Raw genomic sequence first — 16,643 nt, forward strand, 5'->3', positions numbered from 1 at the left:
TTCACTTGAATCTCGTCAGGCTCTACGAGACAAGGGTTCACGACCTCTTGGTGACGTCACCTAGGTGTGGCTGCGTAGGCGTGAAAGGAACACTCCAGGGAATAATTCTTTTCAAGTGGATGAGCGGTGATTGGCTCATCCCGTCACAAACATCTACCACCTATCGATGAGCTGTCATACAGTGGTCCCTCCTCCTCAAACCACGATTTGATGTATAAAGCTGAGACACATTTCTGGACAGGCAGCAGTTGGAATTAAATAGCCAAGAAGAGCAACGAGCTCTGAGGAAGCGACTTAACAAACCTTCGACGGATATCAAGTGTTTTCCTATTCTCCGCCGTGTCTCCGGAACATCAAGCAAAGTCTAATTTATTTCCCAAAGGATAATATTATATTCGTGTTCATCACAAGTCCTGTTTGCTTCAAGGATTTACAAAATACATTCCGATACTCGCGATTTCATCGATCGACGCCTTTGTCAGTTACTAAAGGTCTTATTGTGCTTCATTTTACCAAGTTCATTCGTAGGTGAGTACTTTATTGAACGCGACTAACTTCACTTAGATAATTTGACTTCACAGTAGAGGCTGTGATTTTTTATGTCAAGGTGTTATTTGCCCTTTACTAGCGGTATTGCGCTTTTGCTTGTCTCTGATTATGTTGCATTTTGTTTTAGATTAAAGAATTTTCAATTACAACCATGTACGGACTAAGCGCTGAACACAACGTTGTTCCCGACCCATCAGTATACCCCCAAGTAAGTATAGATATATTTCTACTCTAACCTTATAAGGCGAATCAAGTACATTTTACTATTTCACTTCGGCACTGATAAAACCGAAGAAAATACATTAGTTTAGAAAACTCTTACGAAGGTTATTTTTCTTCTTGTTCGGGAAGTTTGTGATTTTCTCATTTTTTCTTATTTTTATTTGGTTTGATATTAAAAGCTAGAGGTTTGCCAATATCGCTTTAGACACGAAGTGTTGTTCTCCGGCCCTCGCTTCATGTAAAGGAATGCCACTTATTGTAGTCCCAAACGTGATAATGTCTTCCCTCAATAGCGGCTTCTCAGAGAACCCGCTTTCACACGCATTTAAGTGGCTTAAGGACACCTTTTCTAAATTACAATACCAGTTGCCCATTTGAAAATGTGCGACGCACTTTTATAATTTTTCGAATCAACGATTGTGAATATAAAGCGCGCGGCATGACAAAAGTTGATGACAAGGAACTTTTCAGTGTTGCGCTTGGAAAGACTTATTGTTCCCTTAGCATTCTGTTGAAGCGAGTGTTTTTTGGCTGGTTTTATTGGCCGATTTGAATCCAATCTTTCACAACCCAAGGTTATAGATGGAGAAGAGTTTGAAATTCTAGCCATGTGTATAATTGAGTAACACTTATAATCAAAACAGATTTGTTCCTTTGTGGTTGTCCTGTCTCGTCTCTTGTTAGTAACTTTTGCCGAGCGCGCTAAGTGTTTGTGAAACTACTCACGGCTTTGGCGAAGATTGTAATCAATTCATTTGCGCTTTCTTTGCTTTCACAGGAGTTGATCTCGGATGAGCAATCGCTTTTCGATCCCTCGTTCAACGATCCATTCAGCAAACCACCGAAGCAGGCACCGAAAGGCGATAACCAATACTACAGCAAAAAGCGTCCATTAGAAGCCGAACTCGATGAACCACTTGCCAAGAGACCGTATGTCCCGAGCAACGACTTTGTGGAAAGAAACTCGCCCTCCCCTGTCCCGCAGAATCTCTCACACGAGAAGCGGGTCATCGTACCAGCCGGTAAGTCATTTCATTTTTGATATTGTCAAAATTTGTCTGACAGCTTTCATCATAAGTCACACCCTGGATATCAAATGATACTCTTCCATGAAACGCGCTTTGGCTCGCGCGCACGGCTTGGACCGATTAAATTTCTCACAAGTATTCTGTTCTGTGACAAGAAGATTTGGGCGGTCTTATAAACCGCACCCGGCTTTCGATTTCACCTCGGGACGTGAAAATGAGGGCGATTACGCGCTAACCGCAGAGCATTAAATAAAAAAGATTTTAAAGGGTATAGGCACGAAACGGGTTGAAGTTTTGGCGTTGTTGTATTTCAACTATTTAGGATAACGTTCGGGACCGGAAAACACGAATATAGATTGCCTAATTTCGAGAAAAAACGGAAACTTCCCGCTGTTTCCCTGACATTATTTAGTTTTTATTTGGACACAAAGATATTTTTTGAATGGAGCTTGTCGCCTTTTTTGTTGAATTGGTTCTCGGAAAACCTGCTGCAGTTATTCCTATGTTTTTCCCAGTCAAAGAAAAACATAACTTGATAAACATTCCTGATACTGTTAACGTTGTAAGCTATTGATAACATATTCGGTTCTGGATAATCGCAAAGGATTTGAGGGATAAAACATCATAAAACTTCTTTACGCTGGCGGAGTGATCGAATGTTTCAAAGACGCTTTTAAATACCACTCGAGTCAATCATTATTGCTGCGATCGAATCTGTATCCTCTTTTTCTACTGGAGCTCTTTCTTCCCCAAATTAGGAAATTAGGGCTAAATTCATAGAAAGTTGAAGATGAAACTTTCCGTCAATCAAGTCTAACCATTTTTCCTCATTTTTTTAATTATTTTTTTTTGGAGAAAAATTTCACTTTCCTACTATCACTTTTAAGCCGAGTACCGTTATGTTTATGGACCATATTCCTCTTGTTTTTGTATTCAGATCCTCTGTGCTGGACCAAAGAACATGTACGGCAATGGATACAGTGGGCTATCAAGGAATTCAGCCTGAAAGACATCGATCCCGATCGCTTCGACATGGACGGCAAGCAGCTATGCAAGCTTACACGAGAAGGGTTCATGAAGCTCGCACCAGCCTACAATGGAGACATTTTGATGGCCCATCTGTGCGTCTTGCGAAAAAGTAAGTAACAAAACTCTGGTTCGCGGAATTCTTGGCCGATTTTATGTCGTGAAATCATCCACTAGTTAGCGGAGAGAAAATTTTAATCCAACCTGAACGTCAGCTTTATTGCAAAATTTTAAGGTGGCTCATTAGAAAGTTGTTTTAGCATTTAGGGGTGTAGGAAAAGTAAATTGGATTAGCGTCAAACCTAATTTATGCCAAGGTGAAAAGTCAAGATCATTTTTTCCACCAAGAAAATAGCACGCAATATATTTCAAAATCTGAAGTAGATTAGATTTTTGGCTCGTGCGTGAGATTATTCGTAAATGTACTCATCTCGTATTGCTCTTATTTTTTTCAGCTCCTCTTCCAAACCTAACTTCTGATGATATAGATAACGCTCTGGCCCCTGCCTCGACACAAGGTAAGAACTAAAAACATTACTATTTTCTCATTTAATTGTTTAATATCTTAATTATATTTTCCTAGATTCTTTGATAACTGTTGTTGTCCTTGAAAGATTTTTGATCGAAAAATATGTAACTTTCTTTTCAGCCTCTTATCACACTCCCTCGCCACCACTGTTTGACTCAAGACAACATCCAGTAATCACCAGTAATCCGTCTGTTGTCAGGAGCAGTGACCTTCAACAAAGATATACTGGAAATGGTGAGTAAAAGTCTTCTGGTTTTCTTTCATACTTTCTCATCACACGTCTTTTCAAAACACTAGCATCTTTATTCTTCTTGACTTAGATCGGACTCCGTAATTAAGTTTGTATTTTCCCCCAAAGCTAGAAGCAAACAAGTTGTTTTTCAAAACACTGAGTACTTGCAGTGTTCATAGTGACTCTAGATTCACCTCTTCTTTTTTCGATAAAAACAAGCTGTGTTTCTAGGCATTAGCATTTACAGTTTCCATGAATTTTCTCAAATGTTGTCTTGTAATTCTCAATGTATATTTGTCGTTTATTTCTAGATTCCATGGAAAGGAGCAATTCATGGGCTTCACCGTCTTCAACTCCACGACTCACGCACATGAAGGACAGTGTTGTGCCATCCAGGCCGATGTCAGTGCCTGAAGCCCAGTCTCTTCCAAGCTCCTACGCCAACGCCAACGTTGGCAACCGTGCCGAGCCCACAAACACCGGCAGCGGACAGATCCAGTTGTGGCAGTTCCTTCTTGAACTTTTGTCAGACCCGAAGAACTCGACTTGTATCGCTTGGGAAGGCGCCAATGGCGAATTCAAACTCGTGGATCCCGACGAAGTCGCAAGGAAATGGGGGGAGCGCAAGAACAAACCGAACATGAATTACGACAAGCTGAGCCGAGCTCTACGATACTACTACGACAAGAACATCATGACCAAAATCCACGGAAAGAGATACGCCTACAAGTTTGACTTCCAAGGGCTAGCTCAGCTCAATCAGCCAATCACTTCTGATGCTCAAGCGCATGCCCAGGCCGCTTACAAATTCCCCGGATCTGACTTCTACGCAGGTTTTCCCGCCGCCTCGTCGCTGTTTTCGCACCCGGCAGCCAATAGCTGTTACCCAATGTCCTACTGGGCGCGAGCACCACCGGCCTACCCACAGTCGAGACCAATGTACGGACCCCCGCTAGGAGCTGGAATGACCTACTACGCTTAGATGTTATAGTAAAAAAGACTTAAACAAATAAATTGACTTTTCTGCTGTTAAATTTGCAGAAATTCAAAGCGTTCCTTAGAGGAATTTTGTTTGAACCAAAGCGCTATTTATTTATAAAACAAATATAGAAGCGGTTAGTTCGTTTCTAAACAAGGATATTTCTGAACATCAAAACTTCAATTCAGGGAACTGCTTTTAATACATTGCCAACGTGAAAATTCTTCGTTTCATTCGGTTTTTGTTTCCTGTTAATCAGGTGTTATCGTTGAAGTCCTAAAACGTTATGTTATTTCAAGGCTGCTTTTTCATAAAGACTTTGATAAAAGTGGTTACACATTATCTTTGTACAGTTTTATTGTAAATACTGAAAACTGCGGTCTTGTGTTTTAGTTAGTCCATAACACTTTCGTTGAGGTTCCAAATAACAGCAACGACTGTATATTTTTTAAAAGAAGATGCAAACTGCATAAAATATTTATGTCACGAGAAACGTTTTATAAATAATATTGTATATTTGCTTATGCGGAGATCTTTATAAATTGTGAAAGAAAAATAGATAATTTATAATATTTTTTACAATTTTGTACACGACCTGAAGTGTCGCATAATTTGGTGAGAGGAAAAAAACCACATCATAGGATGTAAATAAAAAATATGTTTCAACTTACAGAACTCGTGTAATCAATTTGTATTTATATTTCAAGGTATCTCCTGGGTTGGGAAAAAGAAAACGGAACACTCGAGTTCCAAATGAAAACATTAACATTTTGAAGAATAAACATTACCACAACGAAATCTCTGTTTAATAGTTTTCAACTGAAAGTTTAGGCTTTAGAATTTCGTACAACCACCTTTGACAAACATCAACGGTGTTGAGGGAGAAGAAGTGCTTTGATTTGAATTGCCGTACCTGTCATGAACTCGCACGTTTGAACTACCCTGCATAACACACAGCTTCACAGGAAAGCTCACTCTGTACGGTAGCTTTTATTTGAGTGGGTCACACCTTGGAACATCGAATAACCCCTTAATTTTATAACAATGCTTGGTTTAACTTGTTACAAGTTACAAGCCTTTGGGGAAGCAAATTGGAAGGGGGGGGGGGGGGGGAAGTGTACTTGATGACAGCCCTGGTAGGGTGCCACCCAGTGACAAGTCTCTGGTCAAGTATAGGAGCCCCCCTCCCACCGTGAAATTTGTTCATGTTGACCGCAGAGTCGGCTCAGTTTGCCGGAAAATTTTTAAGTTGCTTGGATACTGATAATGTTATCAGATGTATGCTTCTTGCTGGAATTTCTATTACTTGGTTGCCTTCTTTAAGTGTGTTATGAGATACATGGACGTACTGAGTTATGGCTTGGAGGATTTGCATTTTTTTTATTGTTATTAACTTGAGAGAAAAGGAAAGAAAAATTTCAAATCTCACTTCCCATACAATAAAAAGCCCTTTTTCATGTTTTGTTTTTCTTTGCAGTGGCTATTTTCTATTCTAGTTTCGTATTTCTTTTTCATCAAGAGCGTGCACAGCTGGAATAACATTCCTTCTGAATCGTCGTTAGAATTGAAAGGCAGTTACTCGGCGTTTGAATTAAATACAGTAAAACGATAACCGCACAGAAGAACCTAGGAGATGAAGGAGTTACCACGCAGCTGAAATTATTAAATTACCACAAGTTAAAATCCCGCTATGAAAAAACCTCTGTTCGACTTAGACATTTGAATTAAGTTACTTCAAAACATGAATCAGTAATAGTGACAACAAAGTAGGCTTTATTTATCTCACAGTCAATAAAACCTGTTTAGTTTTGTTTCATTCTTGGCTGTTGCTCATTGGACCAGACTCGTGTTGGCTGTTGGCCAGGGAACTTTGATTCACTCATGATACTCTCAAGTGTCTATAGTGCTTTATGACTTTACTAACAGCACCTTGGCCTTCATTATTTGCCGATTATTTTAAGATTGACTGAAGTCACTTGACACGAATCCAAAAGTAATTTTTACCCAATTTCTTAGCTTCTTTCTCCGAATATCTTAGGACTTCATCTTGGTTGATCTTTTTTTTGAGAAAGACAAATTTACCTGAGTCTTAAATTTTCAAATTCAATTTTTAAATTCTCAAATTTACTCTGATTTATCGAACCGATTAGGAGGTATTCAGCCGTATGTGCCAATTTACACGTTTACAATTTGCTTTTTTTTTTTCTGTTGGTGTAGCGTGAGGTAAAAATCGGCCTGATTCAAAAAAATCTCTGTGCACAGCCACAAATTTTTCGATCCAATTCACTCATTTTCTTTGTCAAATTGGGCCAAGTCAGCCCGATTAATCGAAGTAAATTAGCCTTAAACAAAAGGGGCAGTGTCACTTATTTTTAGCGTCACTTTGAATAGCCTAAAAAACATATTTGTATGGTTTGAAACGTTAAAATAATGGTTCAGTTTTGTTATCAATAACCATATTAGGGTGATTCATCTTTGGCTGCGGATGGCTAGGATGGAAATGGATTGCAACTGGAAAAAATTGGCCAGTTTTTTCAAGTTTCTTTTGAGTGTTTTGGAAAAATTGTTAAAAACTGATTCTAGTTTAGTCTTTCTCGGAGACGTTATTTGATATGTTCCTCCCGGTGCTGTAACAGCAATTTAATGTTAGAAAAGAAGTTCTTAGTCAAATATTTGAGCAGCTTTGACCAACATAAAACAAAATCTCCGTGACAGTTCCCGTTTAAGCTGGGGTGATATCCGCTCATTTGCTGCTATAACTTCACCCCCGTACAGTTGAAACGGCGGCTCGACTTGCAAAGGGCCGCTCTGTTTTAATATCAATCAGACGACTTCATAACCTGCGTACCAAACAAAATTAACAATATTATTACTATAAACAGTACCGGGCTGGCGAATACAGTTTTCTCGAAAGCTGTGCGAAAAACAATTTTTTAGTTTAATGCGTACCCACTTTACGGAATATATATCTCTGAATATTTCACGCCGCGGAAATCCTTTTTGATGTATTGAAAGCACAGTTTGTATTGTCATGTTTCCGCCACAGCTTCTTTGAAAGATCCCAGCCCACCCAAATGTATAAGTTTCTTAGAACTTCCTGTGTGACGCGCTGAAGGTCAGTTTGATATGGTTTCGGTACTACGGCGTAGTGTTTCATGTTTCTTGAAATTCTTGCATTATATAAGAAAACTTTAAGATATTCAGTTCGGAAGGGAAACTGAATATTTCCCTTCTATAACTAAAATCTTCCACTGATAAACTGAGTAAAATTCGCTTCATCAGTTTAATACATCCCTTCCAAGGTCTTCATCTTTTCTCCCGTGTTGGAATTGAGGCACAATGGTCGCAAAGAAAGGAAATGATCAACAAGAGGATTTTGCCTCACTGTCATCCGAGAGTTGATTCCATTTGCCGATACAGATCAAGTTTCACTGAATCAGTTCCTATAGGGAAACTCGCTTAGTGTTAAGTGGAGTGTCCAACTAGACAAATTGTCGAGGTAGCTAGCAGTATAAATGATCAGTGTTTGCAAAACAATTATGTAGAAAAAACCATTTCTTGTTTTGTTTCAGTTAGTTTGACTGAGTTTCCTTGCATGGCAAGTTATTGATTTAAATGAAGAAAATGAACCTCCCCGGTTCTGTTGTCTTTCTTCACTGGGAACCTGAATTGAGTAACCTCTTGGAAGGCGGAAGGTTAGGAGCTTTTACGATACAGTGCTCAGTTCTCTGTTCTGAAAGTGATCGTCTTCAAAGAATCATGATCATTGTAGTTTGTTACTTAATATATACTGTTGTTACGTTTAAAGTTATTTTACTGAACTGTAGAGATTTGCATAAAGTTCAGTCATGGTTTTGAAGCCAGAAGTGTCTCGGCAAAAATTCTACCCCTGTTCACGTACCTTACCTGGAATACAAGTCGACTCTATGGAATAAATGTGATGGTATATTTAAAGCCTGGTGAATAAATGAGAATAATGTATTATTCAGTAAGTGGAACAGGCATACTCGGAAAAATCTTGGAAGTTCGTGCATACATGAGTTATAGCTAGCTGATAACGGTACAGCTAGGGTAAGGACGGGCACTTTCTTATCATTCATCCAACTGGCACAATTCTCACACCGGCTTCAAGCGCCCTTGACTTAGTATTATGTTCAAAATGAGCTGTCTTAGCTGAAAGATGTTCATCAAATTTAGAATTATTTACACGTTGTATCCTGTCCGGCAGAGTATGAGGTCCGAAAATTCAAGAGAAAACGTGCCACAGGTGCCCGGAAATCGTCCGCAAGTTTGTTTTTTAAGTTTGAACATTTTTGTTAATAGTGTCTTATTTGTGTTCGGTACCATCAAAAGTGGTCGTTTCAGGGGTGAAATTTTTGAAAGAAAATCAGTATGAAATGACCTGCGGATGAACTGAGTTATGAAAGGCTGTTATGAGCCTAAAGGCTGTTATGAGTTAGGCTGTTCCAGCCTGAATTCATAGTTCTCGGGCATTAAACGGTACTCAAACCCACAGGGATCACTCTTGATAAATCCAGATGCTATTGCCTCGCAAGGATTCAGTATTTGGACGAATCGAAGTTGCCGAACTTTGCTGCGTACTCCTGCACAGTACAAACCCGGCTAACTCGAACTCCTCGAACAATGATTTTCCTTGGATTTGACCCATTTTTTCAGACATTTACTATCAGCTATCTCGAGAACTCGGTTAACTCGAACTCAGTTCGTTAATTCGAACAAATTTGACTTTCCCTTAGCTGAAATGTACCCTGATAACTCGAACTCCATTTTAAAAACGTCTGCAGTCGCTAAACCTCAAAATGTCAGAATGTCCATTGTTGATTGATGTGTCGAAATCTTTTATCTTTATCAGTTGATAACGTTATTTTAAATCTGTTAAATGTATGGAGACAGTTTGGAGAAGTCCTAAACTAGATCTCAGCCTTGGTTTTGTCCTTAATATGTTCGTAAATGTTTGGCTAAAACTCCCAAATTAAACGATCCTATCACGAAAAGACTCTTATAAAACAAACAGTTATTGAACCAACCATAGTGACTCGTGATTGTGAAAGAATGATAAGGCCACTATACTTTATTTTTTGCTTAAAAAGAAAACAGAAAAGACTTCAACACCAGCCTCTCTAACTCGAACTATTTTTCGTTTGCCTTGGAAGTTCCAGTTAGCGGGGTTCTACTTTATACCCAACATCAAGTTTTATGACTTAAATCACTGGTGACCTTTTTACAGTATGATGGTATATTGGTTTATTGGGTTGGTATAAAGTAGCTTGAAATCAATTTCCATAATTCACGTGTACCGCAAGGTTTTATCCAGTCAATGGCTTCGTGAAAGGCAGCCTGTTGGTTAGTGTGTTGTCTGCGCGGAAAAAAGAAAAGAAAACAGTTCATTTTGATCATTGAGTCCACGCAACGTGAGCTGTCATTTGTCATATATGATCTTTGCTATGTCGGTTCTTCGTGTTGATTTAAAGGGGCTCTACAGTCATCAGTTTTAAGTATCACTCTGAAAGGCAACAAAAAAAAAATTGCATGCGAAGTGGACACCCAACAGTATTGGTTTACCAATTTTGCTACAAGTGCAATGAAACGAGCACCGAACCCCATCAGCGATTTTCGGCAGAAAATGGCTATGCATGACTAAAAATGGTGGCAATTTGATCTGAAATTTTTGGCAACCTTTTAAGAATAAAGTATTTCTTATTTATATGAAGATTTTGTGAACCAGAAAATGATACCACTGGTCAAAAGTTTGGAAATAGTTCTGATTGCAAAATCCGCGTAGCCTTTGTAAAGGGGGAATCTCAACTCCTCGGCTTATAAAGAAACTAATTTATTTAATAGAGATCAACACAAACCAAAATATTGAGAGTGGGGCACGAGACACGCTGGAGCCTGCTCCGGAAAGGATTAGAATTCCAGCGCTACTTGAAATCTAAGGATGAAGGGTGTGGCTCTAGCAAGGAAGGGGGGGGGGGGGGTGGCGGGTCTGATACATATATAAAACGCGTTTTAGAGGTAGATTTTCGCTGTTTTTGACTCATCGCTCGAAGGTTCTTGCCTAGAAATCAAAATACAGCCTTTGTAGAGGCATCACAAATTCATGAAAGAAAAAGTCCGCGAGTTACGTGAACGTTTCAGATCGAACGCAGTTGTTTATGCGCAGACACAGCGGAGCTGTCGTCAGTTCTGATGCTCCACGGCAGGTGCAACCTGATCGATTATTACGTTTGTACTGCTGTAGTTCATGCGTGAGAGATTGTTGGCTCGCTTCCCTCACACCGTACCCACTAGCACATCCAGCCAATGTCTTCTGAGAATTAATACGGAATAACAATATTTCGTGCATAACGCTTTAAGCCCGATAGACAGATTACACCCAAATCTCTTACAGTTAAGGCAAGATGGTATTTATCTTGAAATAGGCTAAGTATTTAAGGGCACTTTCATTTGAAGTTAGCGAGGCTCAAACTTCAACGACGACACTCCATCACAAAATAAATAAAGTTGTTTACTCATCTGCGTTATTAGGTTAGATGATATTGTTTTTCCAAGTTCAGCTGAATATTGAACGATAATGATCAGTTTTCACGCGGTGTAAACACTTTCTTTTGAAGTTAGCGAAAGGGCAAACATCTGTTAGCTAAAGGAGGGGAGACCAGGACAGGCAACCAGCACGCCATTTACTCTTGTTTTCGTAGTTTGAGAAAGCAATGGTCATACTACACAGCTTCGCTGCATGGCCAATAGGTCACGCATGCGCACAGCCATTTCACGCGGGCAATTGTAGCCATATAGACAGCTGTTTTCGTCCTTATATTAGGCCTTATCAACATGGCATAGCCGTCGGGTATCTCAACGACCGAAAACCCGTGTTACGGGTACTCTTTACTGACTGCCGAGGCAGGTGCAAAGGCACCCCTTTAAGCGCCAGCCCCTCACTATCTATGTGGTAGCTGTGGCAGGGACTGTACCGCAGTCTTGGCAACACGTCTGGAGGTGTGTGGATCACCTAAATTAATAGGGATCGCGTGTGACGAGAAAAATGTAAAAAATGGAATGCTAGCCAGTCTTTACCGGATACCTACATCAACTAACTAGCACCCCCCTCCCCCCTCAAAAAGCTGGATGGGTTTGACGGCTGAATCCAGACGATTGTATTAAATGGTGACCATTTGAAGATCGGAACTGAGTCGGTGGATCGAGGTTACGTCGGTCTCCATTGCATGGTGTCGTGTTCTTTTCTGAGATCAGTAAACGTCGTTCTGTCAGTCTATAAGTCAGATGTATTCAAGTCATATAGCAACTCGCCTTTTAAAAGTAATGTTCTTAACAATAGGCCGTTCATCCTGACAGAAACGTATGCAAGCATCGAACGGATAAGGGAGTTAGGCCCAGTTCAGACGCCGAACTTTTCATGAGCCGAACTTAATTCAAATTAAGGTCGGCCCAAATCACGAAAATCCCGCCTTTTGATTCAGACGCCGTCTGAACCGGGCCTTAGTTTATAAAGAAACTGTGGCGCCATTTTACCAACAGAGTAAACGAGGTAATTTGGCCACCGTAATGGAGACTCGAGTGTTGAGGTTTCAAGCGTTAGTCCTTCATCAGAGCGAATCAGATTTGGGATACAATGATTTACAGTTGAGGAGGTGTGGGATATTTAAGCCAAACGTTATCGATATACCGCGAGATGTTCACTCCTTCGCCCCCATGCCTTATCGCGCCATTAGTTTTCATTTGATTTACCATGAATCCGTGTACTTATCTACTTTCTTATATTTATATTTACTAATTTATTCTAATTTTATTCATGTTTGTAATAATTATTAAGTTACACAGCTCGCCTCGATTAGCTCTGCTATATGCAGGGCTGTGTATTCCTGTAAAAGATATAAGTATATCAAATAAAGTTGTTGTTATTTGTTGTTGTTGCTTTTTAGTGCCATACTCGCGTGTGACGCACCTGACCATTTGCGCGTCAGCCGTCCCAAATCTTTCATCGTAAACAGCCACTCATGTTATAAAGAAAACATGCAGCTGATAGTAGCTTTGACTAAATGCTGCGTAAGCTCACGATCAAAGGGACAACAACAACAACAACTTTATTTCGCATTTCCTTCTATTTTCAAAAAAATTTCCAAATTGCTATATATAATTTACAGACTTAACACAGAACATACAATCATACTTCACTCTGAATACTGTATATGTTATATATAAGGAAATGCCTAGAAGATAGATAACCGCGAAAATGTTCCTTGTCGTATTGGTATCAAGTCCAGCACTTTTGGCTGAAAAATAATGAATAAAGAATTTATTAGAAATTTTAAGGTACATCCTTATACACAACCAAATTTCAGCTTCTTTGGTTACGAGGCCCGATCGAATTTTCTCCTCCGTTGCCCCCCAAACCGCTTTCCTTTAAATATGTCGATCTCCCTATACTCAAATATATATCCAGACATTTATCCGAAACAAGAAGCAAGGTTTCGAAAGATAAATAACATTTCATGGCATTTCAGACATGAACTTACAATAACACAGTCACGCAGTACAGATTATACTCAACTCGCACCTCGTTCCGTGGCTTGTATAGTGCAGCGCGGACGATATGCCTCTCGGCATGCTATCATTGCTATCATATTTTTGTTGTAACAGCTCCAGAATCCTCAATGCGCTAAAAACAACTGTTCGCGAACGCTTCACAGCCGAGCCAACTCGAATCAAAACAACACAATGATGAAGAGAATACGTCGTGTAGGCCACATTCATGTGTTTTACCAGGAGCATTGTGGCGATCGCATGTAACACAAACTTTCGCAAATGTTTCCGTCATAACTTTTCAAGTTTTTTCAGGTCTGGACAGAAATAAGTTAAAAGTACTCATTAAGACTTCCCGAGGTACTTTTCTTCATGAATTGCAAAGTCGAATTTTTATTCATTTGTCTTGCATCCGCCTTCTAACATTTGACACTTTGTTTTAGAATAGAATAGAATAGAATAGAATAGAATAGAATAGAATAGAATAGAATAGAATAGAATAGAGAATAGAATAGAATAGAATAGAATAGAATAGAGAATAGAATAGAATAGAATAGAATAGACTGTTTATTCACAAATACATCGCAGTCATTAGACTGAATTGCGTATTTTACAGAGAAATATATAGTCTATATAGATAGGTAAATGTTAAAACTAATTACAATCATATGTACATGATATAAAAATATAAGTATCTAATGGAATTAAAATATGTATAGTTACTAGCTATGTACTACGCCTTGTTTGTTGCTAGGCATCTTTTGACATTGCATACACAAAGGTCTGTCTAAAGCGGTCTGTGCGCGAGCGTGGTAGATTATATGTTCTCTGTTGTCGCAGGCAGTAGCTTTGTTCATTATTTGGAGGCAGTAAGTTGTGTAGTTTATGCCCCGAGTTGTTGGCGATTGAATCAAAGAGTCGTTTACATAGTTCATTGCGTCTCTCTTTTAGCGTTGGCAGGCCTAGTCTGTCCAAGCAGTCCTGATATGACATATCTGGGAGAATTATGGAAAGAACTCTTTTCTGTATTTTGTCATATATGAAGTCTTTGGACAATTGCGGCACGAAAAACAAAAAAGAACGCGACCCAGAAAACAACCCGGGTGCCACACGGCCCGAGTAATAACAGTGTGAGCGGTATCATAAACGCTTACGTTTAGTATAAGCAAGCAACTGATGTTTGACACTGTACTGTTGCTACAGAACGTGCTCGTCATTACTGAAGTCACCTGTTATTTTTTCCTCTTAAATTTTTCTAACGCGTAAAAATAACGGGGTCGTTTGTAGTGTGAGTATGGTATCAGAATGACTTGTGCTAAGCTGTTAAGGTGACCAATCCGTGGTCCCCTTCATTGAAAGGATAGATAGGTTATAATTTTGATCCGTAAAGCCTGCCGCACACTTGAGGAAAGCTGAGCAAACTGCCTCGCGAGGCCAAGCAAGACAATTAGCTCAGCTGTTTCCTCAAGTGTGCGGTTGAGTTTTCGTGAGAATTTCGCCTCGCGAGGCGAAATCTCAAATATCAAACTTGATAGTTATTTTCCTCACGGCCTCGCGAGGCGAAAACCTCACGAAAACGCAACCGCACACATGATGAAACAGCTGAGCTAATCGCCTTGCTCGGCTCTTTCCTCAAGTGTGCGGCAGGCTTGGGATAAAGCGAACATTCACACAAATCAACAAGTCCCGGGGATAAATTCCTTATTCGTATGAACTACGGATAAATTAGGTCCGTGCTACTTGTCCCACAAATTCAAACTTGACTTGTCGCTTTAAATTGCGTTTGCCCGTTCGTGTGCACTGTTTGCGGGACAAAGCTATGGGAGGCCATATCATTCAAAAGTGGTACGAGCTCACGATTGGTGATCGAGAACACGATCGCTATGGTTGAGATTATCGATTGGTGACCGAGAATGACGATCGCTATGGTCGAGATTCACGATTGGTGATTGAGAATGACGATCGCTATGGTCGAGATTCACGATTGGTGACCGAGAATGACGATCGCTATGGTCGAGATTCACGATTGGTGATTGAGAATGACGATCGCTATGGTCCAAAACACGATTGATGATTGAGAACACGATCGCTATAGTCGAAAAAAAAAAAATTGATGATCGAAAATGTCGATCCCTATGGTCGAGAATATTGACTGTCGATTGGTGATCGAGAACGTCGAGAAATAGATTGAGAATATCGATTGGTAATTGAGAATTGGAAAGGACTGGAAACGAGTGAGGGATAATACACTCAAACTTACATCAAGTAGTAAACGAATTTTTGCGCCTTCGAGGAAAAACATGGCGTCGAACACGTCTTCCGATGCTAGCGCTGGAAAGCGAATACGAAACAAAGATTTTCAAATTGTTCAAGGCGAGATAATTTTGTTTCTCACTGTTTACCCTTTTGTCCCAGTTCTAAGAGGATAAAAAAGTTATTTTGTTAACACAAAACACTGTTATTAATTACTGTTTTTCAACATAAACCGTGTGTGGGTGTCAGGGTGGGATTGCAAACTGCAGCTTACATTATTTTTTAGGTGGATTAAACATTAACTTTCAAGGAAGTCCTCATACTGTTGATGAATTGTGTTTATTTGTAAACACCCAAGAGGGGCTTTGCAGAAATCATATCTCAAATAATTACTAGCAGCTGATTAGCACATGTTTAGCCTTCTATTGTCTGAGAAGGGTTTGTTGAATTTAAGAAACATGACAGAAGTGGGTTACAGTTTTACAAGAGAAAACTATTTGTGGGTTTTTAATAAATACACATGATACATTCACTGAAAGTTTGTCTTTTCACTTGAGGTTTCTGTTTAAAGTTATAGTTTAATGTTCAGTACAGCTGAAAGTACAGTACAGCTGAAAATCTTATGCTCAAATGTAACAGTACAACTGTATTTTCATGTGTTGAGTTAATAAAACAACATTAGTAACCCAATGTGGACCATAGAATTGTTGATATTTTACAATCCTTGGAATGTCGGTAGGCTGGAAAAGCTGGAATGGTGGAATTCAGAATCCTATTGTTAAATATTTCTTTATTTACCTTCATTTTTGTTTCTGTCACACCTCTCATGCACATGGTTAAATATATGAGCCATTGAATACACGGATATATTTTTTAACGTTATTGTAACGCATAAGGAAAAATGAAAAAAATCCAAATTCCTTAATTCCTGCTTTTCCAACTTACCTGTTCTTTGCCTTTTCTCAAAGAATATCAAACATTAAATAAAAGTGATAGAAAGGGATTTAGTGAATTCATGATTATTATAAATCCTGAAACCTGGCAGCCTCCCTTCCAAAAGCTGGACAAAATAATACAACTCAAAGCAAACTACAGCTGTTACTAATACAATTGGTTTTGTTGTACATGTACATATGTATCCTGCATTTAAATGGCTATCTTTTCATGCCTGTTTCTTTCCCCTCGACAAATACAGTAAGATGTCTACATACTGAGTATGTACAGTAATGTTCATCTAGCTTGTTCAGGGTCAAATTTGTTTTT

The 16,643-nt window shown here is 39.3% G+C and overlaps 1 protein-coding gene across 1 annotated transcript; it reads left to right on the forward strand.

The window, feature by feature from the left end:
• The first annotated feature begins 227 nt into the window (after window positions 1-227).
• On the forward strand, window positions 228-5,240 carry LOC146453278 (transcriptional regulator Erg-like). Its single transcript, XM_085096826.1, has 7 exons — window positions 228-528; window positions 677-757; window positions 1,550-1,793; window positions 2,737-2,937; window positions 3,281-3,343; window positions 3,475-3,588; window positions 3,898-5,240. The coding sequence occupies exons 2-7, from the start codon at window positions 701-703 to the stop codon at window positions 4,566-4,568; spliced, it is 1,350 nt and encodes a 449-aa protein (XP_084952952.1). The 5' UTR covers window positions 228-528; window positions 677-700; the 3' UTR covers window positions 4,569-5,240.
• Window positions 5,241-16,643: the final 11,403 nt, after the last annotated feature.

This window comes from Pavona decussata, unplaced genomic scaffold (assembly GCF_977016875.1).
Source record: "Pavona decussata unplaced genomic scaffold, jaPavDecu1.1 SCAFFOLD_339, whole genome shotgun sequence".
Classification (NCBI taxonomy): Eukaryota; Metazoa; Cnidaria; class Anthozoa; order Scleractinia; family Agariciidae; genus Pavona; species Pavona decussata.

Bases quoted from the DNA above. Each gene is read 5' to 3' on its own strand.
- LOC146453278 (XM_085096826.1), top strand. From the start codon at position 701: ATGTACGGACTAAGCGCTGAACACAACGTTGTTCCCGACCCATCAGTA. The intron at 758-1,549 runs GTAAGTATAGAT...TTGCTTTCACAG, and splicing joins ACCCATCAGTATACCCCCAA to GAGTTGATCTCGGATGAGCA. The intron at 3,344-3,474 runs GTAAGAACTAAA...CTTTCTTTTCAG, and splicing joins GGCCCCTGCCTCGACACAAG to CCTCTTATCACACTCCCTCG.